The 27,971-nt window shown below is 35.0% G+C and overlaps 1 protein-coding gene across 1 annotated transcript; it reads left to right on the forward strand.

Annotated features, from left to right (window-relative positions):
* Positions 1 to 23,775: 23,775 nt before the first annotated feature.
* On the forward strand, positions 23,776 to 27,456 carry LOC149571374 (pectinesterase-like). The gene is made up of 2 exons (XM_089812914.1): positions 23,776 to 24,968; positions 26,570 to 27,456. Exons 1-2 carry the CDS (start codon positions 23,894 to 23,896, stop codon positions 27,265 to 27,267), a joined length of 1,773 nt encoding a protein of 590 aa, XP_089669040.1. The 5' UTR covers positions 23,776 to 23,893; the 3' UTR covers positions 27,268 to 27,456.
* The last annotated feature ends 515 nt before the right edge of the window (positions 27,457 to 27,971 follow it).

The raw sequence follows: 27,971 nt of genomic DNA on the forward strand, positions 1-27,971 counted from the left end.
TAGAGGAGGGAAGAATCGAGCGGGAAAAGTAACTCCAGACTTCTATTTAAGGAGTCACAAACCAAGAAGCAAGATTTGTTGGTGTGCCAAATTGTGAAGTGGTTGAAGGGTGTCAAAGAGAAGGCATCTAGAAGAAGGAAGAATAGAGCATAGCGACTTTGCTTCAATAAGTGGTTAGAAAGAGAGGATTGCACTGGTACATTGAGCATGAAGACTTATAGAGATAAAGCTTGAAAGGAGGTCAAGCTGTCAAAACTAAAGAGATTGACAAGCAATGTTATGAGCTGAAGAATGATCTAAAATTTGCAAGATAAGTTGTATGATGTAATCAGGTCAAAACCCCTTATTGTTACTCTCTAGCAATTGTATCAGTTAGGGTAAAAATCCTATGGACTTAGGTTGGTTTAACAACCATTTGTAAATCCTTTAACAGGGTGACATTTCAAGTGAATATTCTAAAGTTCTCTAACTAGACCCACTTCTAATAGGGTGGTTAAATCCTTTAACTAGGTCACAATTAACAGTGTTTTGTAGCCTTTAATAAGGCAAGCCTTTCACAGGGCATCACTTTAGAAGAGTGGGAATTGAGTAGCATGTTACTGGTGGTTTTCCCAAATTGGGTTTCTGTGCAAATCACTATCTTATGTGTTGATACTTTATGTGTTATGTTTGCATGTTGATTTACAATAACTTGTTAAGTAAGGAAAGTTTAAGTTTGGATGAATGAATAGTTTGATAGGCTTACTTTACTTGATGAAAAGTTTTAATTGGACATTTGGACCTTGAATAACTAATTCACCCCCCCTCCCAGTTATTCTAAAGCATTTCTAACAACGGGTATCAAAGTTACCTGCTGATTTAGTTTCAAGGTAGTAGAAGCAGAAAGATCAAGATGTCCATGAGAGAAGTTGCCAAGCTCAAAAAAGATAACTTTGTTGCATGGAAGAGTGTGATGAAATTGTACCTTGGATTAATAGGTGATTATGCAAAAAACTCAATTAGAGTGGAGCATGTAGATCCAGCTGGATCCCTCTCTGTAGATGATTTGAACAAAAGGGAGGAGCACAATCAGGCAATGTTGGAGATTGCCTCTGCACTCAGTTATGCTGAATTTGATGACATCAAAGGATGTGACACTACATTCAAATTATGGAAAGCCATGTCAGATATCTATGGAGGAGATCAGAATGTTCAAAAAGAAAAAAGGGAAACCCTCAGAGGAAAGTTTGATGACATGAAAATGGAGGAAGGTGAAAATGCTGCTCAATATGGCTCTAGAATGAAAGAAGTGGTAAGTGCGATAAGAATTCTGGATGGTCAATTGGAAGAAGAGACTATCAATAGCAAATACTTAAGGACCCTGCTCCCCATCTATGCTGTTAGAGTTTCAGCCATCCAAGAGCTAAGGTGTGTGCAAGGAAACACACTAACTTTTGAAGGTATAGTGGGAAGACTTACTGCATTTGAGTTGTCCAACTTTGACAACTATAGACCTAAGAATCTTGAATCTACTTTCAAGGCTAAGATGACATTGAAAGATACTAAAGAGGTGAAATCAAAGAAGAAGAGTAGAAAAGGAAAACATGCATCTAGTGATAGCAACACAGATGAAGATGTGGAACAATTAGAAGCACTACTAGCAAGAAGATTGCACAAAGGCAAAGGTAAATTCAAAGGTAAGATTCCTATCATTTGTTTCAATTGCAATGAAGTAGGTCATATTGCTGCAAGGTGTACATAGAAGAAGAACTACAAAGAAGGAAACAAGTACAAGAACAAAAGAGAAGATGATAGCAGAGATTACAAGGACAAAGCAATAGATGCTACATTGTTGAAGAAGATTCTGATGACAATGATGATGAAGTAGTTAATGTGGCCATAAAGGATGAATTAGATGAAGATGAAGCAACAAAAGTGGTAACCTATGTGAACAAGAATGACAAGTGGATCATAGATAGTGGGTGTTCACATCACATGACAGGAGATAAAAGTAAGTTTATTACCTTTACTCAATATGATGGAAATAGTGTTAGATTTTGAAATGATGTTCCATGTCAAATCAAAGGAAAAGGCTCGATTAAACTTACAAAGAAAATTTCATGTGATAATGCATACTATGTTGAAGGATTGAACTATAATTTGTTGAATGTATCATAGTTAGGCAATGAAGGTTGCAAAGTAGAATTTGGAAACAAAACTGCAAAAAACTATGACACTGATAGAAATCTGATAGGAAAAGGTGAACAAACTAGGAGTAATCTATTTTACCTAGAAATTGAAGATGCAACCTGTCTTGTTGTTAGACTTGATGATTTGTGGCTATGGCATAAAAGACTATGTCATGTTAACTTTGACAATCTGATTATCATCAGCAAAAAGAAGAAAGTTAGAGGTTTGCCTAAACTGAAAAAGTCTGAAATTACAATGTGCAAACAATGTCAACTAGGGAAGATGACCAAGTCAAGCTTTAAAAGAAAAACCTACACTCTCAAAGAAGTACTAGAGCTAGTCCATACTGATTTATGTGAACCAATAGAAGTGCAAAGCTACCTAGGAGACAGATACATAATGCTATTTGTAGATGACTATTCCAAGATGATGACTGCCATATTTTTGAAGCAAAAATCCGATGCATTTCAAATGTTTAAGTGGTATTTGGCTAGAGTTGAGAAGGAAATAGGTAAGAGTCTGAAATGTCTAAGATCAGACAAAGAAGGAGAGTTTACATCAAAAGAATTTGAGATATTTTTCAATGACAAAGGTATCAAAAGGAAAATATCAACAGTAAGAACTCCACCACAGAATGGTATTGCTAAAAGAAGGAATAGATCAATGATAGACTATGCTAGAATATTTATTGATGGAGAAAAATGTTGCTCTAAAGTACTGTAGAGAAGCTATAAGTGTATACACTAATATGTTAGCAAGAAATACTAATCCATTGAAAGAGAAAATCATTAACTAACAAAATTACTATAAACTTTAGATGAGACAAAGTGAGTTCCTCAAATGAGAATATGAGCCATGGATAGGCTCTCTCAATGAGGATGATCACTTGATGTATGGATGTGTCTATTTGATAGGTCTTGTATGCTCAATTGCTTCAATGTAGGAGATGGACAATGGCAAATTGGTAGCCTTGTGAGCTCTCAATTTGGCATTATGAGGGTATGGTTGATGGCTTTGTTTCTCAAACTAGTATGATAACTTTACTAAAATGGGTTGTGATAAAATGGCTTGGGAGGGGATCCAATTTATAGGCAAAGGGCTTGAGGGATGGAGGGGTAAGATGCAAGGATGGCAAGATGGTGAGGGAGGGCTAGGATGCACTCAAAGGGGAGCACATGGATTATGCTTGTTTAGGACCAATAGGGAAGTGACACTTGTCACAAGGAGGATGAGTGTGAGAGGATAGGAAATGGGTTGGTCAAGGGCTTGATGAGGGTGGTTGAGTATGTAAGAGTCATGAGTGAGGATCTAAGAGCCATTTATGGCTTGGTGGTTGGGATATTTTGAGGGGAGACTTTGGTTTGGATTAGGAAAGTCTTAAGCTCATTTAGGATTGTGCAAATGATTAGGGGATGGGTTAGGATTAGATTATGGATGTTAGAGATGTGCAAGTGGATGGTATTGATGAGGGTGGGTGAGTTAGTGGCTAAGCTTAGTTAGTATGGGTGGATGGTGCGGATTTAGGCTAATGGAGGGATTTAGGATAGGCCTTAGGGGTTATTAGATTTTGAGGGCTTTATTTATTAAAGTGATTTTAATAAATTTGGGATTTGGAATTAGATAGGAGAATAGGATTTAATTGATAAATGATGGGTTATTTGATTTATCAATTAGGACTATAGATGATTAATTAAATTAATCAGCTAGGGGATGGCAAAGGATTAATTAAATAGGAATTTAATTAATGATGCCTTTAGAGATAGCTAAATAGGATTACCAAAGCAGTGTAATCGAATTTAGGTGTCTACAATAAGTACTACTGTTTACACCCTAAATAGAGTTCAAGTCAAGAAAGGAACAAATGCAAAACCTTTTGAATTATGGTATGGTCACTCACCAGATGTAAAATATTTCAAAATATTTGGTTGTAAATGCCATATTCTTAAAGATACTAGAAATGGAAAATTTGATGCAAAAAGTGATGAAGGCATATTCCTTGGATACTCCACTAAAAGCAAAGTATATAAGTGTTTGAACACTAGCACTAACAAGATTGTGGAGAGTGCAAATGTAAATTTTGATGAGCATGCAGAAGTCCAAGTTGATGAATCTAGGAAATCAAAAGATAATAGATCTTTTATATACTTCTATGAAGGAATGACTATTGAAGATAATGTTGGTAATCAAGTTGGAAATCAACAACATGTTTTAGTATCAGCCGAGTCACAACTAGTGAATGTCAAGCTACATTTAGAAGCCGAGTTGTAGAATGAGGAAGATGCACATTCTGATTCTAAAAATAGTAGACATGAAAGAGACAGTGAAATACCATATGGTAATGTGCAAAATGACTCTGAAGTTGAAGGATCAAACATGGAAAGAAGGACAGAACCAAGATTAACAAAGTATGTAAGAAGACATCACCCTGCAGATCAAATCATTGGTGACAAGGATGCTAGACCAATGACAAGAAATAGACTAAGGAATGAATCATGTCTGTTGAGCAAGATTGAGCCTAAAATAGTGAAAGATGGAAGGAGTTAGAACACTGCTTGCATATGCTGCTTACAAAGGTTTCAAAGTTTACCAAATGGATGTAAAGCCTACTTTTCTGAATGGTATACTAGAAGAGGAAGTCTACATAGAAAAAACTAAGGGATTTGTTGATGACAACAACAAGGATATGGTTTGTAAACTGCATAAAGCATTCTATGGTCTAAAGAAAGCACCTAGAGCATGGTATGAGAGACTACACAAATATCTTGCGAAGATAGGATTTGAGAGAACAGACGACAACAACAACTTGTACATCAAGGCAGAAAAAAGTAAAGACATTTTGATATCTGAAATCTTTGTTTGATGATATAATATTTGGAGTAAAAGATATTTTATGCAAACATTTTGCTGATCAAATGAAACATGAGTTTGAAATGTCAATGTTTGGAGAAATCAATTTTTTTTTTTGGATTACAAGTACATCAATTGAAGAATGGCATATTTGTGACCCAATCAAAATACACCAAGGAGATACTTGAGACATTTGGATTAGAAGACTCAAAACCAGTCAACACACCAATGGTGACAGGACATAAGTTATCAAATAATGATGAGTGAACTAAAGTAAATCAGACAATGTATAGATCAATGATTGGAAAGTTGATGTATGTTGTACATAGTAGACCAGAAATTGCATTAGCTGTTGGAATAGTGACAAGATTTTTTGCAAATTCAAGGGAAAATTATCTGATGGAAATAAAGAGAATACTAAGGTACCTAAAAGGAACTAATGACTTTGGTTTGTACTACAAGAGGAGTGAAAAGTTTGAGCTAAGAGCCTACATTGATGTAGATTGGGGAGGTAATATTGATGATAGAAAAAGCACCAATGGAGGAGCAGTTTTCTTAGGTAAAAGATTAATTACTTGGACTAGCAAAAAGAAAAGTTGTACCTCATAGTCAACAGCAAAAGTTGAATATGTTGCAGCTACTATCAACTTCACTAATATTGTATGGATCAAACATCTATTGCAAGGTATGAAGGAAGAGGTAGATGAGCCTATGATACTTTATTGTGATAATATAAGTGTCATCAACATATCAAAGAATTTTGTAATGCATGCCGAAACAAAGCATATTGCAATCAAGTATCACTATGTAAGAGAATTGGTGGAAGACAAGAAAGTAAAGATGGAATATGTCAGTTCAAAGGAATAGATTACTGACATCTTCACAAAAGCACTACCTAAAGATGCTTTTGAGTATCTTAAAAGGTAAGTTAGGGGTGATACCCCTAGCCAAGGCTACTTGAAGTAAAAGCAAGACTGCCCTACATCAAATGAGTTGATTGCTGAAATATTACATTGATACAGAAGATACTTACTTTAGGATTTTTCCTGAAGTAATCAAAGTGCTGAAGTTTCAAATTAGTCACAAGAAAGGTGACAAAGGGAGAAATTGAAACAACTTGCAAATGCTACACTTGCATGTTAAGATGCTGAAACAATATGTCTTTGGCATTGTTGTCAAAGAGGGAGAAGTAATAAGAAACTGATCAACAGCTGAGGGAGAAGAATGGAAAAGCTAATAATAACAGAATATGAGCAATGCATGCAGAGGGAGAAATAAGTGTAAGAAGGAGTTAGGAGTCATACAAGATCAAAGTGAACATTGGAAAAGAAAATATAGTAGAAAGCAACAAAAGAGGATACAACAACTAAGAGGGAGAAGTAGAAGTAAAGCAATCAGGATAGTAGATCAAGAGAAGAAGATGTGACAACTGATGGTAACACAATTTATTTTTGGCATTTGACTTACTGTTCTAACCTAGTTAGCATTTTTGATAACATGCTTGAATAGTTTGGTCTAATGGTTGATTAGTTTGATTCGCCATCAATGCCAAAGAGGGAGATTCTTGGAAATTTGATTGAAAAGATCATTATAAGAAGAAGATTGATTGAAAGAGGGAGATTGTTGATAAAGAATATTTTTAATCATTATTTTGTCATTGAGGTCAAACCTGTTATTAGCTAGAATGAAAATTTCTTATAAGATCCAAGTACTATCACTTAGTTGATTGATGAAGAGGATTTAATCAACAAGATGTAACAATATCACCTAAGGGAAAGGTTGAGTTATGGTTTTGTAATGAAATGCAAGGATCAGCTGATACAATGGTTAAATGGTGTATTGATAACATATTTGAAGATACAGAGGTTGGTCACACTTAGAAACACTAGAAGTATAAGTTGTAACAAGGTTAACTACAAAGCTTCAACTAAGTTCATTAATGAGTGCTGAGCTAGTTAGTTTAAGCCAAGCAAATTTTTAGTTAGAGCCAAGTAAATGGAAAATCTTAGTGGATGCCGAGTGAATTCACTATAGGTGTCGAGCATCAGTAAAATGTAGTTGATGCCGAGTAACACAGTATGTGTCGAGCACCAGAATTTTAATAGTGCCCAGTTGCTGCATTATTGAAAAAGTCAAAGATTCGCCAAATCTGAGCTGAAAAGTTTGTTACCTTGAATTTTGTGAACCAGTTGGAGGATAAGGATGATGAGCTAGTGGCAGAGGATTCTATGTAAACCATTTTTGAGCGAATTCAAGAGGATTCTTCATGATGTTTCTAAAAGGAGAAAATGTGGGATAGATTCAATGAATCTTACCTAACCCATTCAAATAGAAATTAAAAGAGGGAAGAATCGATTGGGAAAAGCAACTCTAGACTTCTATTTAAGGAGTCACAGACCAAGAAGCAAGAGTTGTTGGTGTGCCAAATTGCAAAGTGGTTGAAGGGTGTCAAAAAGAAGGCATTTAGAAGAACGAAGAACATAGCATAGAGATTATACTTTCACAAGTGGTTATAAAGAGAGGATTGCACTGGTACATTGAGCATGGAGACTCAAGGAGACAAAACTTGGAAGGAGGAAAAGCTATCAGAACTGAAGAGACTAAAAGCTAGGCAACATTATGAGCTAAAGAGTGATCTGAAATCTACAAGATAAGTTGTATGTTGTAATCAGGTCAAAACCCCTTATTGTTACTCTCTAGCAATTGTATTAGTTGGAGTAAAAATCCTATGGACTTAGGTTGGTTTAATAGCCATTTATAAATCCTTTAACAAGGTGACATTCCAAATGAATGTTCTAAAGTCCTCTAACCAGGCCCACTTCTAACAGGGTGGTTAAATCTTTTAACCATGTCACATTTGACAGTGTGTTGTAGCTTTTAATAGGGCGGGCCTTTCACAAGGCATCACTTCAGAAGAGTGAGAATTGAGTAGCATGTTACTGGTGGTTTCTCCCAAATTGGGTTTCCACATAAATCACTATGTTATGTGTTGATACTTCATGTGTTATGTTTGCATGTTGATTTACAGTAACTTGCTAAGGAAAGTTTAAGCTTGGATGAATGAACAATTTGATAGGTTTACTTTACTTGATGAAAAGTTTGAATTGGACATTTGGACCTTGAATAATTGATTCACCACCCCTCTCAGTTATTCTAAATCATTTCTAACATATTCTTGCATTAACCTACAACATTTACATTAAATATGTGACCCCTATTTTTTTGTTGATAATTTAGAATAGATGAAAACATACAATTCAAAAGAAATCTTAAAATATACTTGTACATATCAAAACCTCATTTTTTTTTTTTTTTGAAAATAGGTCTATTTTTATGGTTCTTCATAAAAAAAAATGGCGGGACAACTAATTCTTTTTCTTTCCTATCTCTATAGTGTTTTCTGTTATTTCATTGGTTTTGCAATATATGTTTGGTCCTAAGGTCCAACTTTAATATATACCTCTTATAAAATTTGTAGAAAACTATACTAAATTATAAATGGTGTAACTATTGCAACTCCTTTTGGTGCAAGTGCTACTCTTAGCATGCATTATCAAAGAAAAAGTATTTTGAAATTGACAAAAACACTACAATTTACCAACATCTGTGTAGATTAAATAAAAGTGTTAACATTAAAATCATTTATCATTCTTGCATAGTGAATAGAGCTAATATTATAGATTGTATGGGTTTGTAGGTTCCATAGAAACATATGACTTTATACAACAAAGCAAAATTTGGGATCTTTGAAAAAATACTATTGATTTATTTATAGAAGGAAACTATGTGCTCTTTAAAAATCCCCCAAAAAGTTCCAACTAAAATATAAGATGATATATGTTAAATTGTATCTCTTACACTAAGTGCAATAACTTCAATCTCAATGAAGAATCTACTTTGTATTTAGAGATGCTTGTTTTCATAACCTGTTTCCTTATTTTCTTACATCAAAAACATACTACACTCACCTAATGAATTAAATAACGCATGTTAATAAAAACTCCATGCAATTCAAATTGATGCCTACTTTCTATAATAAACAATTATAGTCATCTACTTATTGTAAATTAATTTTTTTTATCATAATTTATAAATATTTTTATCAACTATATAAAAAAGCATTTTATATTATTTTATCAATATTAAAATAACAATGTTATATTTTTTAAGTATATAAAATTATATAGGTAGAGACTCCCCCCACCTTAAATACACACATAATTTTGGTCATTTATTTTTAAATTATAATAATTTTGTAAGAATTTGGTAGAGCTCTGATACCATGTAAGAATTTGCCTTAGGGAAAAATGCAACCAAGATCAAGAAGCTCAAGAACAAAGCATAATATGGACCAAATGATGTATGATCATAATAAGAATATGAAAATGAATAATGTGCATGTACACTAGAAGTGCCTATATATAAAGGCCTCTAGAATGACTAGGAGTTAGCAAAATGATAAGCCTCACAACTAAGCACATGTCCACCAAGAGTGGATTATCCTCCATTGAGCACAAGAGTTAGTGTGATGATGAGAGGGTAAGCCTACATAGGTGTGTCATGTAAAATTATGTTATAGACACCATGTGCTTAATTAGAGTATGAACAATTGTGTTGTCTACATGACAACTTAGTTTATTATGCAAACTCCAATGTTGTAGACTCCATGTGCTAAATTAGAATTGCTAACTCTTCTGTTGTCAACATGACAACTCATATGAGTACACATACTCCTAGGTGTCTAACTAATAAATAATAAAATAATGCATTTATCCTAAGTAAACTTAAGTAAAGTGTAAATAATAATTATTTACACTAACATCCCCCCATCAAGTGCAACTTAGGGGAATGCACTTGAGCTCACAAAAGCTATAATGAAATGTATAATGGGTCCTAGGTACTAGGCCATGTTAAGTACCCAAGTACAAATGCAATGTTGTACATACAATGTAATGAAATGCAATCTCTCTAGAAATGGAAAAAGAGGGAAAACCTCATGGGAAAAACCCTACCCCAAAAAGAGAGATAAGTATAGTAAAGAAGAGAAGAGTCATTTGACCCCCCTAGTGAAAAATCCCTTAGCCTTAAGAGATCTCACAAATGAAGATACAAGGGCTTGGTTAAGATGTCAACTATCTATTGCTCTGTAGGACAATATTGCAATGCAATGACCTGCTCATGAATTAGCTCTCTAATGTAATGCATATGAACCTCAATGTGTTTTGTGCATTGATGTTGCACTGGATGTTTTGAGATGTCAATGACACTATGATTATCACAATGGATGACTGTGGGTCTAGGTAGATCAAAACCAAACTCCTTCAAAATTTGCTGCAACCAAATAGCTTTTGTTGTTACATTCATAGCTACTCGATACTTAGCCTCAATTTATGAAAGAGCAATAGTGTTCTACTTTTTACTCTACCAACAAATTGGGCCAAAACCAAGATGAAACATGTATCTTAAAGTAGACTTGCGAGAATCAAGATCTCCTACATAGTCTGAGTCTATATAACCCACTAAATGTAGTTCAGTACTAGTTGCATAGCATATCTCATATGTTTGTGTACCCTAGATATAGTGCAAGATTCATTTGGCTATCTTCTAATGAAGTTCATGTGGCTCTTGCATGAAGCAAGAAACCATGCCAATTGCAAATGAGATGTCAGGGCATGTATGTGTCAAGTAGATGAGGCTTCCAACCAACTATCTATACAAAGTAGCATCAACAAGTGGAGTGGAAAACTTTTCTTCTAACTTAACACCTGAAAGGAATGGAGTAGATGCAACCTTGCAATCACTCATGTGAAACCGATCAAGTAGATCAAGAGCATACTTGGGTTGTGATAATGTGATCCCTGATGAAGACTTATGTATCTTGATACTAAGGAAATAATGAAGTAGACCCAAGTCTATCATCAAAAACATATCCTACAAAGTAGCCTTAACACTATCAATGATGAATGTTGTACTTCCTATAATGATCAAGTCATCAACATAAAGCACAAGTAGCAAATGAGAATCATCCCTCTAAAGAATGTAGACATTCGAATCAAAATGACATCTGGTGAACCCTAGTGAGAGAAGAAAAGAATCCATCCACCAAGCTCTTGGAGCTTGTTTAAGTCCATAGATAGATTTCTTCAACTTGCAAACTAAGGTAGAACCTTGAATGAACCCTTGTGGCTGCTCCATATAAATCTTCTCATGAATATCACCATTCAAGAATGCACTTTTCACATCCATCTGATGAACAACCCATCTCTGAGCTATTGCTATAGCTAGTGTCAAATGAATGGAGTTCATTTTTGCACTGGTGCAAATGTCTTAGTGTAGTCAATGCTAGGTACCTGAGAAAAACCTTTTGCAACTAGTCTAGCCTTATGTTTATCAACACTTCCATCCACTGCAAACTTGGTCTGATACATCCACTTGCACCAAACCAATTTTCTTCCCTTAGGAAGAGAGACTAAGTCCCATGTGTCATTTCTCATAAGAGAATGATATTCTTCCTCCATTGCTCTATCCCATTTTGAAATATCTTAAGCTTCTTTGAATGATTATGGATTGAAAGCAACTGTAATATAAGCATGTGGGAGTGAATTATGTTGTGATATTGTCTTCCTAGTATCTAAAGGATTCCCTACCAATGGTCTTGCCGCATCTAATGTCAGATGAGCCCATTTAAGTCTAGTGGAAGAAGATGTAGAAGGTATATCCTCAACTTCTACTAGTCGATGCCCCTATTTGGGTCCTAGATTAACATCTTCCAAGTCATTATTATCATTGTCACTCTCTTCAATGAAGGAGGAAGGAGGAGTTGAAGAAGTAAAGCTTGGAAAACTTTCTTCAAAGTCTACACTCTCATAGAATAAGTCATGTGTCTCTAGATCCATCAACTTGTAGGCTTTATGTGAGTCTGCATATCCAACAAAGATGCAAGGTTTTCTTTGAGCTTCCAATGCCTTGTGTTTCTGTGGAGGTATTTGTGCCCATGTTAGACAACCAAAGACTTTGAAGTGCTTTACTGAAGGTTTCATGCCTTTCCAAGCTTCAAAAGGAGTTACACCATCCAAAGCTTTATGAGGACTCCTATTCTAGATGTAATTAGCACAATTCATTGCTTCAGCCCAAAAGACTTGATCAAGAGACTTAGTAGCATGCAAGTGGTCATCTCCTTGAGGGTTATGTTTTTCCTTTTGGCAACACCATTCTACTATGGCATGTATGGCACTAAATGCTGAAGGTCAATTCCCTCTTGAGTACAAAAGTCAATTAGTCTTGTGTTCACATACTTCCCTCCATTATCTGTTTGAAGAACTTTGATGGCTTTTCCTGACTACTTTTCTACTTGAGCCTTGAAGCTGAGAAATCATTCAAACACTTCACTCTTATGAGCCATGAAGAATACCCAAGTAAAGCGAGAGTAGTCATAAATGAAGGTGAGTGCATAGCCAAACTTGCCAAATGATGGCACTAGAAATGGGATCGCCACATCACTATGAATTAATTCAAGAACACATTCTACTCTCCAAGACTGCCCCTTGTCAAACATTTTTTCTAGATGCTTCACAAGTGAACAACCTGAACAAACACCTTCTGAAAATTGGACTTGAGGTAGACCATGAACCATGTTCTTGTTGCTAAGCTATTGAAGATACCTGTAGTTGAGATGTCCAAATATCTCATGCCATGGTTTTCTTTTTGTATTTGAATGCATTAACAAGGCTTGCCATTAGATTTAGGCACAAAGGAAGAGAAAGTGTAAAGCCTTGAATCATGATTAGCTTCACCTATTGCAACCATAGAGTAATCCCTGATGCTTTTCACTGCCACTGAATCTGGAAGAAATTCAACCTTAATTCCACCTCCATAGTGAGTGATTTGGTAGACTAAAAGAAGGTTGGAGCTAAGATTAGCAACATAGAGAACATCCTTGAACACTCCATTATCCATCTCAACTTCACATTTTCCTTCAACTTCCAGTTTAGTATCATCTCCTACAAAGATGTGAGGTACCTTTGAATCTGTCATGGAAGAAAATTCTCTCTTTGACACACCCATATGATGTGTGGCACCTAAGTCAATTATCCATTCTTCCTGACTGACAATGTTTGTGAGTAAAGCTTTCCCTTTGCTCTTAGAATCAGAAGACGAAGACCCTTTCTCCTTATAAGCATTAGGCAATGGAACATTATGCTTCTTCATGATGTTTTTCAACTCATCAATCTACTTGTGATAACACTGATGTTAATCATGACCCATCTTCTTACAATAGGTACACTTCTTCTTTTCCTAATTATTGTCCCCCTTTTTGTTGGTATTAGGAGAAGACTTGCCTTGTTGTTGATTTGATGTTGATTTTTCTATATCCCCTTGTGTGTTATCTTTCCACTTCTTCCTTTTGCCCTTTCCTTTGTTTGAACTTTGACCAACTAAATTTTTAGAACTCACATTATTAGTCACCAATGCCTAGGACTTTGAAGAGTTGAGAATCCCCATTGTTATCAACTTAGCTTGTTCATCTTCTAACAACTAAGCATAATCATCAAAAGTGAATTTCTAATAAGAAGACCCTAAAGTAGTCTTTGTGGTGTTAAAAGAAGAGACAAATGTGGGGTACTTAGATGGCAGCTTATTATAAATGAGATAAATCAACCTGTCATCTTTAATAGGACTACTACAATCAGTAAGTTTTGTTCTCAACTCATTCACCTTAATGATTAAATACTGAATAGAATCAAAGCTCTTAGGATATAGGTAGATAAGCTCATCTTCAATCTTGTAGACATCCTCCTCAATCACTTTCCCATATAGATTTTTAAGAGCATCCCAAGTTTCTTTGGATGTATTATACTTCATGATCTAATAGATGATCTTGTCTTCAACCCCTAACCTAAGAATACTTAGGGCTTTCCTATCTACCATTTGCCAAGCATTTATATCACTTTGAGATACCTGATCACCTGTTGGTTTAGGAAAAGAACCATCTGCATATTGAGAAACTTCTTCATTCATTAATTCACACCATTTTTTAATAGACCATGTGGCATAATTATGTGGTGTTAATTTTAGAATCTTAAGATTTCCCATGATGCAAGGAATGAAAGATAATAGCAAGAAAAGAGGAACACAACACCAAGAGACACCCCCCCTTTTCACTCAATCAAGAAACACCCCAAATGAAAGATTTTGACACTTTATACTTAGTGTAATTACAATAACCACTTGCTAATTTTGGCCTTAGTAGTCTTCTAATTTTGTTGTTTACAAACTCCTTTTGGAGTTCAAATTTGGTACTAAGCACTGTAGCTTAGATATACAACAATTCTAAAGTTTAATCAAGGAATTACAATGCAAAAAAGGACCTATTTCTAAAAGTGATATTTTTGTCCACACAAGCCTATAATTGGATCGGAGATCTGGAAAGTAGACAAAAAAAAAGCACTTTCAAAAAAAATGGAACTTAAAAATGTGTCCAAATGAGCCCGTACAAAGTGTTTGAAGTTGCAAAATATAGGATTGGATAGGTACAGTCACCAAAAACTAAATTTTCTAACAAATTTGTGCACCAAAACTAGAAAATAATAGCATCACTAAAAAATCTAGGAAATTATAGCCAAAATTTAAAAAAAATGCACCTGATTTGGAGTACGGATGAATGAGATATGGCCTCCCGAAGTCAAATTATCAAATCAAAACTGAATATGGTGAGGGGTCTGCTCAGTAAAACACTATGTTAAATTTGACATCTAAATGGTCATTATGGTAGTACAATCTGGCCTACTAGTGACGGTCAAATGACCATCAAATTTAGGTTTGTAGTTGGATGATGTTAGCAAAAAAAGGGCCTGCTTGATGATGTGGCAGGTCATACTGTACTATTGATGACGTCAGTTGTATGAACATGTTGATGTGGATGATGATGTCACTATCGACTAGGTGTACAGATGTGTTGACTCGGCTTACCACGTGTATTTGACTCTGTTGCTTATGTGTCCAATTGATAATGATGTGGCAAGCTGAGTTGTCTTATTAATTGTGATGGCCAAAGTGGAGTGAACGCATGGCAGTCTGGGTTGAGTCGATGGACGAGGTCAGTGGGAAGTTTGTTAGAGAAGTAGATATCATCGGCTTCACGGGACGATGACTGGACTATGATGTGGCAGGTGTTGGAGGTTAACGCACCGACAATAGGGAAAAGACCAGTGGGTGTGAGATTTTAATCCCACATCCGCTGTGTTTTTAAAACCAGTCATATAAGATCATGAGGGCATGGGAGGAAGGGTGGCTTAAAAGTCGTCAATTTTGCTAAAACCCATCACCAGTTGTGTCTTGTGACTACCGAGAATTTGTGAAGTCGCTGGATCCCGTGGTTTGTAAGGAAATTCTAGTCACTATTTGAAATTTCTTCGTGGAAGCTGGGATTTGACCACTCGGTTCCTGCAAAAAAATTGCCTCCAAAAAAATTGGAACAAAATAAGCAGATCTAAAAAATCCAAAAATATTACAGAGACTAAAATAATAAAATTGCAGATCTAAAAAAATAAATTCATAGATCTAATAGATGATACCAAATTTTGCAAATCGAGCCTTTGGGTGCTAGTTTGCAAAAAACATTTGCCTCAATTTTGACTATAGCCTACGGTAGGCAAATTTATAGTCAAAATTCATCGAATCAATGCTCTAAATGTAATGGTGTGGTTTGCTTTGGCTCTAGATGCTCCCAATGACTATAGATTCGTTGGATCTAAATTGGTGGCCCTCTAAGAGGTGAAGCAAAAATGGTCTCCAATGGCTATGGGAAGAGAAGCTCCCTCAGCTTTGATACCATGTAAGAATTTTCCTTAGGGAAAAATGCAACCAAGATCAAGAAGTTCAAGAACAAAGCACAATATGGACCAAATGATCTATGATCATAATAACAATATGAGAATGAATAATGTACATATACACTAGAAGTTCTTGCATATAAAGGCCTCTAGAATGACTAGGAGTTAGCAAAATGATAAGCCTCACAATTGAGCACATGTCCACCAAGAGTAGATTATCCTCCATTGAGCACAAGACTTAGTGCAATGATGAAAGGATAAGCCTACATAGGTGTGTCATGTAAAATTATGTTGTAGACACCATGTGCTTAATTAGAGTATGAACAACTATGTTGTCTACATGACAACTCAGTTGATTATGGAAACTCTAGTATTGTAGACACCATGTGCTAAAATAGAGTTGCTAACTCTTGTATTGTCAACATGACAACTCATATGAGTACACATACTCCTAGGTATTTAACTAATAAATAATAAAATAATGCATTTATCCTAAGTAAACTTAAGTAAAGTGTAAATAATAATTATTTACACTAACAAATTTTATCAGTAACAAATTATGTTATATTAAATTGTATTAATATTACAAGTCTATATTATATTAAAAGGCATAAGAATGATGGATATAGATATCCTTCAAAAAATTTGGAAATGACTAAGTTTCTATATCAATCATTACTTTATCAGTGTTTTCAAATATGAATGGATTTTTAAGGCCTTGGAGAAGAACTTTAGAAAGTGCTAGTGAGAAATAATTTGGTTTTTTTAATTTCAACAAAGAGTAAGGTATGAGGGTCCCTATATTTTCAAGATTTTGTCTTTGGACACTTTAAAGTTAGTGTTTATGGTTTGAAGGTTTTTTATTCTCTTTGGAAAGCTTGGGCTCAATGAGACTTGATTTTGAATGGGGAAAAACATCAAACAATTATTAATTCTAAGCTAGGAACAAATCTCTATGATGAAATATGTTAATAAATGGAAAACACTTGGCATTATGGAAAGGGTTTTCTACTAAATGTTGGGCTTCCCATGTGTAAGTAAACTCCATAATATTTTGGTTAATGATGATTAGTTTTCTTGGGAGCACTTGAGCACTAAGTATGGATTACCTTTCCTCTCAAAAGAGACTTATTTTAACATTTATAATTCTCTAAGTGGGAATTTCCCATGAAAGTTGACAAGTGATGAAGATTTAATAAATAAACTCATTTGACAACATAGATCAAAATTTAATGTTCTTTCAATCAACAAGTTGTATCTTATGTTGGTTTGCTCATGAGATGTCTATATATAGTTAAATGAGGCCTAGAAATTAAACTACTCTAATTTGATATACAATATTTTTTGAAATACCTTTGAATTAAGTATTTCAAACCCAAGAAAACTTATTTTAGATGGTTGTTGATTCTTGAGAAGCTTTCTGTGACAAGGTCTTACAATCTTGTATATTGTTTGCTAGGAACTATGATTTTTTTAAAATGCCTACTTTGGAGCTTCTTTTTTTCAACTGCAAGTATGAGATTGTCATTTGGTCTTTACAATATGGTCATGCCTCATTTTTAATATCAAAGAAACCAAAACTAGGAGGTTGAGCCATTAGTATAGGAAAAGGGAGAACCCATCATGAATAGACAATATAATATCAAAATCCCATCCCCACATAAGTTATATGACCACATAAAGTACTTATCTAACATTAAACTATAATTGTCCATAGTAGTATCCAGCATCATAAACAAAATAAAATAACTCCTAAAACCACTTACAGATTTTTTTGAAACATAAAAGGCCACATAGGACCATTGTAAAAGATTAATAGTTAGGTCATCCTAGTAAATCCATAACACCGATGAAAAATTATGGTAAACAAAGAAACTAATTTTTGGCTGCATCTTTCCTTGAACTTGACAGGAGAATCCTTGTCTAGTCACCCACTAGATTTTTTTAATTTAAGCTTCTTTGAGTCGCCATCCTCTAAAGTCTTTTCCTCTTTCTCCTGCTGCACGAGGTGTAACATAGTCATTGCCATATGCATAACCTTAAAGAAAAATTAGTCAGCGTGTTGAAGCTCTCATCTAAATAGGTAATTTTATTTGCAAGGACTCAATATCATTTCTAGCTTCATCGACATTGTTTACTAGCTCCTAGCAACCAACGCAATTTTCCTTAGGCTTGTCAGCATCTTGAACATACAACACAATATCAGGGACAACATGGGAGACATGGGAGGTGAATTCCACTATGTTAATGATGAGTTTATAGACACATGGGTGGAGTCCAAGCTATGCTCTTTCTCCTTCTTCACCTTCACCTCTTCTGAGTCTATAGTTACCTCATCATCATCATCATCATCCTCAACATATCGATCCGTAATAACTTTCTCTTATTTTTTCTTGGTTTTAGATTCTTGCTTGCTACATGATGCTATGCAAATGCTTTTAATATTGATTTAGAAGATATTTGGCTTGTCGTAACCCAATGACATTTCTTTGATGTATGTGGAAAAAGAGGAATGGGGCATGTTTTCAAGACAAAAGGAGGCATTTTATTAATTTAAATAATGAACCACTTGATCATTATTTTGTAGGTTTTTGTTGCTATAGAGATCTTAAAGGATATATATTCATGCTCCTCATCCTAAAAGAGGGAGTGACCTTGGTCTATAAAATTGATGTTGTAGTATTCATTTCTTTTGTCAAGGAAGAAATAAGTTAAACAAAGAAGAATTTAGCTACTCCATAATTATAAGAATGAAAGGAACATTACCAAACGAGAGAACAAACTTCAAAAAAGAAGCAACATAACATGTAGGAAGTTACAATCCTTGGAACACTATCATTCCCCCTCTTGTTACTTTGAATGTGATTAAAGATTAAATACAACAATAGTATTATTCATCAATGGCAATGGTTGCTTGAAGTTAGTTTTCTTTATGTTATTTTTAAAATCTTATGATATTATAACAAACAAGTGCTCCAATGGAACTTTAGTCCTTGCCTTTTTCTTGGGACCATAGTTTATCTTCAATTGCAATTGTTTTCAATGCTAAAACATGTTGGGAGGAAACAAGAATGGTTATTGGATTACTACACTACAAGTAAGTTGTAGCAATCCTACAGTTGATCTTTCTTCAATCCTAGATTCTTAGTATTATATTTCTTTATTAAAATAACTTCTGATTATCAAATTAGATTATATTTATGCCTATAATGTTACTTTGAACACTAGAGATTTTAATATTTTATGTCAACATATAATTTTTATATTTATTTAGCTTTATCTTTTTTTATTTAAAATGAAAAGTCACTTTTAATGCTTTTTAAAAAAAAAAAATTATTTCTCGATTGTGCTAGCAAACTCACCTTTTCAATAAATGAAATTGATAGTAAGTCATACTTTTTAAAACTATTTCTTTAATAAATTTTATTTTTTTCTTAATCTTTTTCTAAACAACAAATATAAAAATGAATAATTTTTTTTTAGATGTAAAAAATATATACAAATTTATAAACTAAAGAACATATCTATTTTATTTTTAAATAGTGAAATACTATTTATTAAATTAACCATTCTCACTCAGAACAAATATATAATATTCGATTCAAGCTTTACACAAAATATATAATTTATAAATATATATTTACCAAAAAATTCACTTAATATAGACACTAAACTAAATAAACAATAAACAATGAAATAAAATGTTAATTTCAAGGAGTCTCATGGACTTGAAGTGATGTAAGACCAATTACCTAGCACATGAAATAAAATCTTCATCTACAGGCTTCGAGAACAAGCTTCTGGAAAGCAAACAAATTTGAGAATAAATTTAGATAATGTTCAATAATAAATTTAAATTTAGTATCTAGCATGTTTATATAGACATAGATAGATAATTTGATTATGAAGTTATGGTTTTGCAAAATTTTCCAACAAGACCCAACAATCTAATTTTTATGTACTTTTATTTGCTAAGTTCCTCCTGTGTGACTATTCAGTTATAGAAAAGTAATTTCATTTGCAGTACTCTTACTCGGTGCAAATACATGAATATCATAATGATTTCTACCAGAAAATTATGTTTTCCTCCAACAGGGCTTCAACTTTCTACGCTCAGATCCACATATTGTTGACTTGGTATTAGTTAATGATTTCTACAATTCCTAAAATTATACCAAAGCATAATTGGTAACTACAAATTGATAATCTTGACATGTTCCTCGTTTCATGACCCAGCTTCAAAGATATCGAGCACATCAAATCTGCACTATATTTTCCTTGGCTTTACTACAATGTGTACTCATTTTAATGAGAAAGAGGAGGCACAAAATTGCAAGATCAAGGCAGATAACTTGGATTACAAAGGGAAAGTCTTGTTCACCCTGCAAGGGAGGATTTTTAAAAAAAAATTGTTTGGGGGCATCAACACAAGGAACTATACCATATCGTCCAATAGGGTGATGATGCCCAAAATAATAGAATTGGTACTCAATTTTAAGGGCTAAACATACATAAGATTTACTGGAAACAATGAAAGCAAGAAACAAAACAAAACAAAAGATTCTTTAGGGTTTAAGACTTGTCGTGGAAAATCAAATAAACCAAATAAAAGAGGGCATTGTGATTTTACCTTTTCCAACGTCGAGGGTTTTTGAGCTCATAAAAATGGTAAAATACTTTGAGAAACTATAAACATAAAATGAAATTCGTTGTAGGATCCAACCTCCCTTTCCTTTGAGAGAATTTGAATGCAGACTCAAAAGCAAACAAATATGGATAATAGATTGAACACCTCAATATATACATTCAAAATTTGGAAGCATCAACATGACGCATGAATTCCTGCATGTATGAAATGTAGAGGCAACGACCTTTCGCGTGCACTGTTTTCATAGCGCCATCTGATACGACATGCAATTTTTAGGAGAATTGTTGATTGATTTGGAAAGGGACAACAACTAAAATAGCTCCAGCCAATTAGAAAATATAAATAACACAATGAAAATTCATTAATATAATTGAATGATGAAAACCTTAGGTGAAATGTTTCGTAGGCACAATTTTTGAAGTAGATTAATAGAGAGGAAACACCCGATAACTTTAGTCTCTTGCGTTAAGACAAGGACTAATAATCCACTACCTTAACTTTGATGTTTCTGCATATGCCGCTTTTGTTGTTTTAATATTCAAGGAGATGTAATAATTTCCGAGCATGTTTTACCCACATTTGACAAAAGATTGTACTTGCATTAAACTTTGTTGAAATACAAACATGACCACTCTAGTTTCCTAAAATAAATACGAAATCATGACAGAAAGAAATTCGTTTAAGTTTAGCTGTGTAATGTCCGCTGGTTTCTCGCCTTGTCCTCATCTTGCTTAATTTATGTTGGAGAAGTCTGAAAAGATGAGATCAAAGTTGTCGGACGTGAGAAATCGCGGATCTGGATGATAGAAATAAAGAAATAAGTGCGGTCAAATCCGATCTCAATATTCTCTGTATGACGTTATATCATTTGTGTATTTTATGATTCGGTCCTAGTCTGACAAATCTTTTCTCACCACACAACACCCACTTCATTCATTCAAATTCTAAACAATTACAGAAAAAAGACAGATGCGCGTGAAATGATGTTCTAAAAACGCGATTGAGAAAGAGGGGTCCACGGCCGACGATTGGTTGGGACAAATGCATGTGCTCGCATTGACATTTCACCTCCCTTGATCCAGGGCGGACATTATGTTCAATTGATGAACTCTAAAATGTTAACTAGGCCCATAGAATTGCGAGAATATGGGGGAAAATTCAAACACAGGCAGATAGATGCAACTTATGAAGAAAATAATAATATTTATCAATATTCTATTTAAAATAGATTGTGTTTTTTCTCATTATTATTACTATTCAGATTACGTTTTGCGTTCTTTTCTCAAGAAAAAGAGAGTTCAAAGTATTAAAAAATTAGATTATGAAGTGTGATATTAAAATTCGGTATATTGATTATACGTTTCAATTAAAAGTTAGTAACAAAAACATTATAAAAATTAAATAAATCAAGAGAGTGATAGGCAATATTCAGTGTTATACGTTCAATGATCTAGTATTCGGATAATTGAAAATTAAAAAATATAGAAATTTGTATTAGAGATTGTATGATAAAAAATTCGTATAATCTAAGGATATAATCTAAAATATTGATTTTGTGGGATTCATTAAGGATATGAGTCAGAGGTGTTTATTTAGAAGTATTAATAAATATCTACTTAAACATGTCTCAATAAGTGTGCATTAGAACCACTTCAACAAATTGGTACAACGAATCTTATACGTATTCTTCTAGGAACCATATTGGAGAAAATACCCAATAGTCACTTAGGTTAACTTCGTGTGCCTAGAGCTCCTAAACTATAAGTCATATTCTGCCAATTTTTTTGGTATACCTTTGTAGGTGAGCAAATTGCTTAAAATTGAGGTTTCGTCTTTTGGGTATTTACAGATATCTCTATAGGGATCGTGGCGCACAAAATTATCCAAAAGTGCCATCTCAAAACACTCGCTCAATACACCAATAGTCACTCACTCAAAAATGCCAATAGTTGTGGCTAAATGTATCACCAGTCTTTATGAAATGTCTTGATAGTGGTGCCCAAATGGGCCAATCACCAACCAAAAAAAAACTATAAAATGATCAACTTTTAGTACATATGTGAACTACTATTAGTACACATGTTTTCAATTTTTTGCCTCTTTTAAAAATCATTATGACACTATTTGGATGCCTTTCTCTAGGGGAAGGATACTGGTAATGATTATAACTTACCTTTGCATATTTTAAGGTCCAAAGTTATACATCGGATCTTGACAAAAAAAAATTGTTCTTGTTGTTGTGACTTAAGTGTTTATAGCTATTGTTTTGGCTTTTGAGTACATGCAATGAACATGTTGGAATTCATTGTTCATGCAAATGTGGAAAACTTGTCATATCAAATCAACTTCTCATACGTATTGTTTATTGCCTCGTTAGTCATGCACTTTGACTACCACAATTTTGACAAATCATTTGATGCATAAGCAGAAATGCCCCAATAATCGTGCGGTATTGGTATCAACAAAGTTCCACAATAGATATAATTACTAACTATAGGCTATAGTAATTGCTCTCTATCAAGCCACTAGGTAGTTTTTTTAGTGAACTGTTAATTAACATAATTGAATAAATGGTAATTAGAGCATGGATGGTAAGGGAAGAGCACTCGTAGCCAAACATGTTCTAATAGTCATGCGCTCCTTATGCACCCAACCTCCCAATTACTAAATTTAAACTAGCAAGAAAAAAGGTAATTAAGAGCTTTTGTAATAGGTTTTACATGTGCCACCAATAGATCATTTTTTAACTTTTTTGATTTAGAATTGGCACATTTGTGCAACACTAATGGAAAATTTGAGTATGACTAATGAGGCATTTGTTCATCACTACTAACAATTTTGAGTCCACAAATATTTCGACAATTCTAAGAAAATATCAAAGAACATTTTAAAAGGCCACTTTTTGACTATAACTTTTAACAAATTCTTCAAGAAACTTCTTTATTATCATGAGTGAAACAAAAAAGTTAAATAGGTAAATTGCACACAAAGACAACATAAACATCAAAATCTGATTAAAATTTCTAACTTTACAAATATACAGAATTAGCTATAATGATCATTAGTACACATCACTCTAAGTAGACCCTTAGCACTCATCAGCAAAAGGACAATACCTTCCCCATACCAAAGACAGTGAAATATATTTTGACATCTTTAGGCCATTATAAACATAAAGTGAAATTTGCTATCATTAAAAAATCATCACAGAGTTTACAAATGCGTCCAGACGTACCTTGAGCAGCTTACGGTCACGTGTTAAAGAGAAGCCAAACTAGCATTTAAAGCGATTCGAACATACCCATCCTGGCCTGAGCTGAGCCGTAACTTACCCGGTGATAATCTTATTCTGCCTCTGAGAAACGATCAAGCTAGGGGCAGCGATTCTGTAACACAAATGGGCTCTCTTAATGTAAGCTACGAAAGATTCAATGGCGGAACAGATCAACACAGCAGGCGGAAGATCGCCAAAACAGCCTGTTTTACTGCTTTGACTTGTGCATTCATAGTTGCGACAGTCGTCTTTCTTGCAGTGGGAATCGACAATAAAAGAGACGACAATGTGGTAAGAAATCACGTGAGACGGTGGGAAACGACTCCAAATGCATTGGAAGCCGCGTGCAGCAGCACGCTCTACCCAGAGCTGTGCGTCTCCAGTATATCGAGCTATGAGGGACTCGCCAGCGCCCCCGGTCACATGGATATCCTGGAGGCGGCTGTGAACGTGGCCATTGAAGCGTTGACGAAGGAAAAAGCACGCACCCGCGGCCTTTTCAGCCCCGATCTGGACATGAGGCAGCGCGGAGCCCTGCGAGATTGCATAGAGATGTACGATGATACGTTGGATGAGCTCCACGATACGCTCTCCGATTTACAAAACACCACTTTTTTGTCGATCCCGCAGCACGCCGCCGACCTGGAGACTCTGCTGAGCGCCGCCATTACGAACCAGGATACTTGCATGGAGGGCTTCGCGCTCTGCAAGGGGAATCTCAAACACGAGTTGAAAGGAAATCTCAATCAAGTTTCGCATCTGGTCAGCAACTCGCTTGCCATGGTGGGCAACGTTTCTGATAAAGCTAAGCAAGTGCTCGGGATTGCGGATTCGGGTCCCGATCGGCGGCGCCGCCTTTTGGCCGAGGATTTTGTGGAAGGTTTTCCGTCGTGGATGTCTGCGGGAGATCGACGGCTCTTGCAGGTGGATGCTGGTGCTCTGACGGTCAGTGCTGTGGTTGCTCAGGACGGGACTGGAAATTTTACGACCGTTTCGGCGGCGGTGCACGCTGCGCCGGAAAAGAGCAAGAGCAGATTTGTGATCTATGTGAAGGCGGGAGTTTATGTGGAGAACGTTGAGATACATAAGAAGAAGCACTTTCTGACGCTCATTGGCGACGGCCAAGGGAAAACTGTGATTACCGGCAGTCGAAGTGTCAGGGGAACCAATCATACGACATTCCATTCTGCAACTGTGGGTATGGCTTCTTCTTTTTCCTCCTTATAATCACAGCACTAATTTTTTCCGTCTTTCGTTGCCATCGCTTTATTGAAGGTAGGAATGACTTCGATTAGATTAGGAAGCTCATAGTGCGTTCCTAATATTTTGGGGACAAATGATTTATTTGCTCTCTTCCGACGTAAACAGGTCAAATGTGTACGTTGATTAAGCTCTTCCTATTATTTTTGTTATCTTTCTTCTGGGTTTGTAAAGAACCAGAAACTGTAGGATTCCCTGAGCTTGGCTGTCACTAGGGGATGGCCTCGGCCCTTCAGGCAGCCCTCTTTATCGTCTTTAGTGTAGATAGGCGTTGGCCGGCCTGATTCAGATAAAACTCGCCATTTCTTCGATGAGCATTCGGTCATGAACAAATGATTTCATATTGGCTCTGCTGTTGGGTCCGTTCGTGGAATTGTAAAAACTGGGATTTCTACAAATCTTGGTTTAGTTAAATCAAGGTTTTGTAAATCTTCATTCCCAATTTTTGGAATTTTACTTGAATCATTTGTTTCACATATGCATGTGAAGAAACATTTTTATGCATAAGCTTGGGGTTGAAGGTAGACTCCAAAATGTAGTCCAATCTATTGTTTTTAGACTCCTCAAAAAACATAACCAGGTTTTGATTTTCAATTCCTACTTGCTAGCAGGAAGTCGGAAAACCTGGTTTTGAGACAAAATTAGAAGTCGTGTATGCTAATTCCATTTTTCCAATTTTGACACAAACACCAAAAATTTTAAATCCAGATTTTAAAAAGTCAATTCCTATCATCTTCCACAAACCAAATGTTATTGCATTCCCTGTTTCGTAGTATTTGAACTTTGCCTTTTGTTTTAGTATTCATTAGGACCATTAAATTCAAACAAATAGAAGTCTCTTTCAACTGGAACATTCTACCAATTGTTTAGGCTGATTTCGCATATCTAGATCTTCTAAAAATTTAAAATGCAAGTTGAATTAAGTCAATTTTCTGATGTCAGTCTGTAGGTGACTCAAGAGATTAAAGATTAGGTTTCAGCATTTGAACATTTAGGTCATGGTGTGCCAAGTGGTCAAAGTTTTATAAATACATTTTTTCTTAAATTATTCTAAGAAGAATAATTTGAAATACTTATATTAGATTTTGAAAGATGCAAGATTATAATGCTCATTTATTATAATACTTTTCATCTAATTATAGTATTTTACTAATATAAGAGGTCATGTGTTCTGATTCAGCTAATTAGAAGCTCAAAAAAAATATCTAACATAGCAATCACCATCTATTGTTATACATAAGAGTATTAGATCAACTACATAAATTTTGTTGTGGTCAACTCAAATAGTCAATTAGAAAATAAGGAAAATATATTGAAATCAGCTCATAATAACCACTTTTGTCAATTAGCATGTAGTCTTTTGACATAATGTTTTGCACCATTGGTATTAAGATCCGCCTACACTCTTCCAAATCCCATCTTTACATTTGATCTCTGTGGATCGCACTCTCTTTTGAACATCATTATGACTTTCCGCGTTGATTGGACATAAAGCAAAACTGACTCCCTTTGTACTTTTGTAAAAAAACCCAATTGCAGCTGTAACAGGGAAGGGATTCATGGCGCGCGACATAACGTTCGAGAACACAGCGGGCCCGTCGAACCACCAAGCCGTGGCCCTCCGCGTGGGGTCCGACTGCTCGGCATTCTACCGTTGCAGCTTCAAGGGGTACCAAGACACACTCTACGTCCATACTCTCCGTCAATTCTACCGCGACTGCGACGTCTACGGCACCGTGGACTTCATCTTCGGCAACGCCGCCGTCGTCTTCCAGAACTGCAATCTCTACGGCCGCAAACCACTGGAAAACCAGATGATCATCTATACTGCTCAGGGGAGAAAAGACCCCAACCAGAACACCGGAATCGTCATTCACAACTGCACCGTCACCGCCAATTTCGACCACACCGCCGGCAACGGGTCCACCAAAACATATCTCGGGAGGCCGTGGAAGGAATATTCTCGCACCGTGTTCATGTATTCTCACCTTGACAGTATAATCCAGCCCGTCGGGTGGCTTGAATGGAACGGCACTTTTGCGTTGAGCACGCTCTATTACGGGGAGTATAATAACCGCGGTCCGAGGAGTGATACCTCTGGTCGGGTTAAGTGGCCCGGCCACCGTGTTATTAACACTTCCACTGAGGCCGCCCAATTTACGGTCGATCGGTTTGTTGAAGGCAATAAGTGGTTGCCAACTGTGGGTGTTCCGTATAGTTCCACTCTTGCGCCGTAGAGATGTGACACCTGTCACCGAGTCTAATGGATAAATTATATGATTTAATATTATTATATTGGTGCTCGTTTCTATTATATTGTTGTATCACACTATCCTTACTTTATGTCGCTGTCATGGTTTGTACGTGGCGCGGGATCCTGTCTGTAAGGTCGATCAATTATGTTAATATTTAAAAGCGTTTGCCCATTGCAATGGTTACGTTTATTCATTCGTTACTAGAATTTATTAGTTCATGCTTAAAGTCATTTTTTCTAAATTAAATAAATTTCTAATATTTATTTTTATTTTTTATTTTACATGATTATCTAAATTTCAATTTTCTAGAATCTTATTGGACGATACGAATTTTAATAAAGAGTAAAATTTAATTTCATTACAAAAAATAGAAATTTGTAACAAGTCTAATCCAAATTTATGAACTATATCTTTTTATACCTTGTCCTTTGTACCTTCATACATCTCTTTCAATTGATAAATATATAAATTTAAAAAGCATCATCATTATCTTCACATGACAGCTTTAAAAACTGAATATTGATTAAGTAACATGTGTTAATTTTAAATAATTTTAAAATAATATTATGTGTTTTTAATTATCTTGCATATGCCAATCATATCAAAAATTAAAGTTTGATTAAAATAATATTGTATCTATATTATTTTTTTCCTTTTCTTTTTTTTTATTCTAAGCATTTTTACTT

The sequence above is a fragment of the Cupressus sempervirens genome, chromosome 2 (genome assembly GCF_028749045.1).
Source record: "Cupressus sempervirens isolate cs-2001-9-10 chromosome 2, ASM2874904v1, whole genome shotgun sequence".
Lineage (NCBI taxonomy): Eukaryota > Viridiplantae > Streptophyta > Pinopsida > Cupressales > Cupressaceae > Cupressus > Cupressus sempervirens.

What these genes read in the sequence shown, in the direction of transcription:
- LOC149571374 (XM_089812914.1), top strand. Translation starts at nt 23,894, where the DNA reads ATGGGCTCTCTTAATGTAAGCTACGAAAGATTCAATGGCGGAACAGAT. An exon ending in ATTCCATTCTGCAACTGTGG is followed by an intron (nt 24,969 to 26,569) that starts GTATGGCTTCTT and finishes ACCCAATTGCAG; the next exon opens with CTGTAACAGGGAAGGGATTC.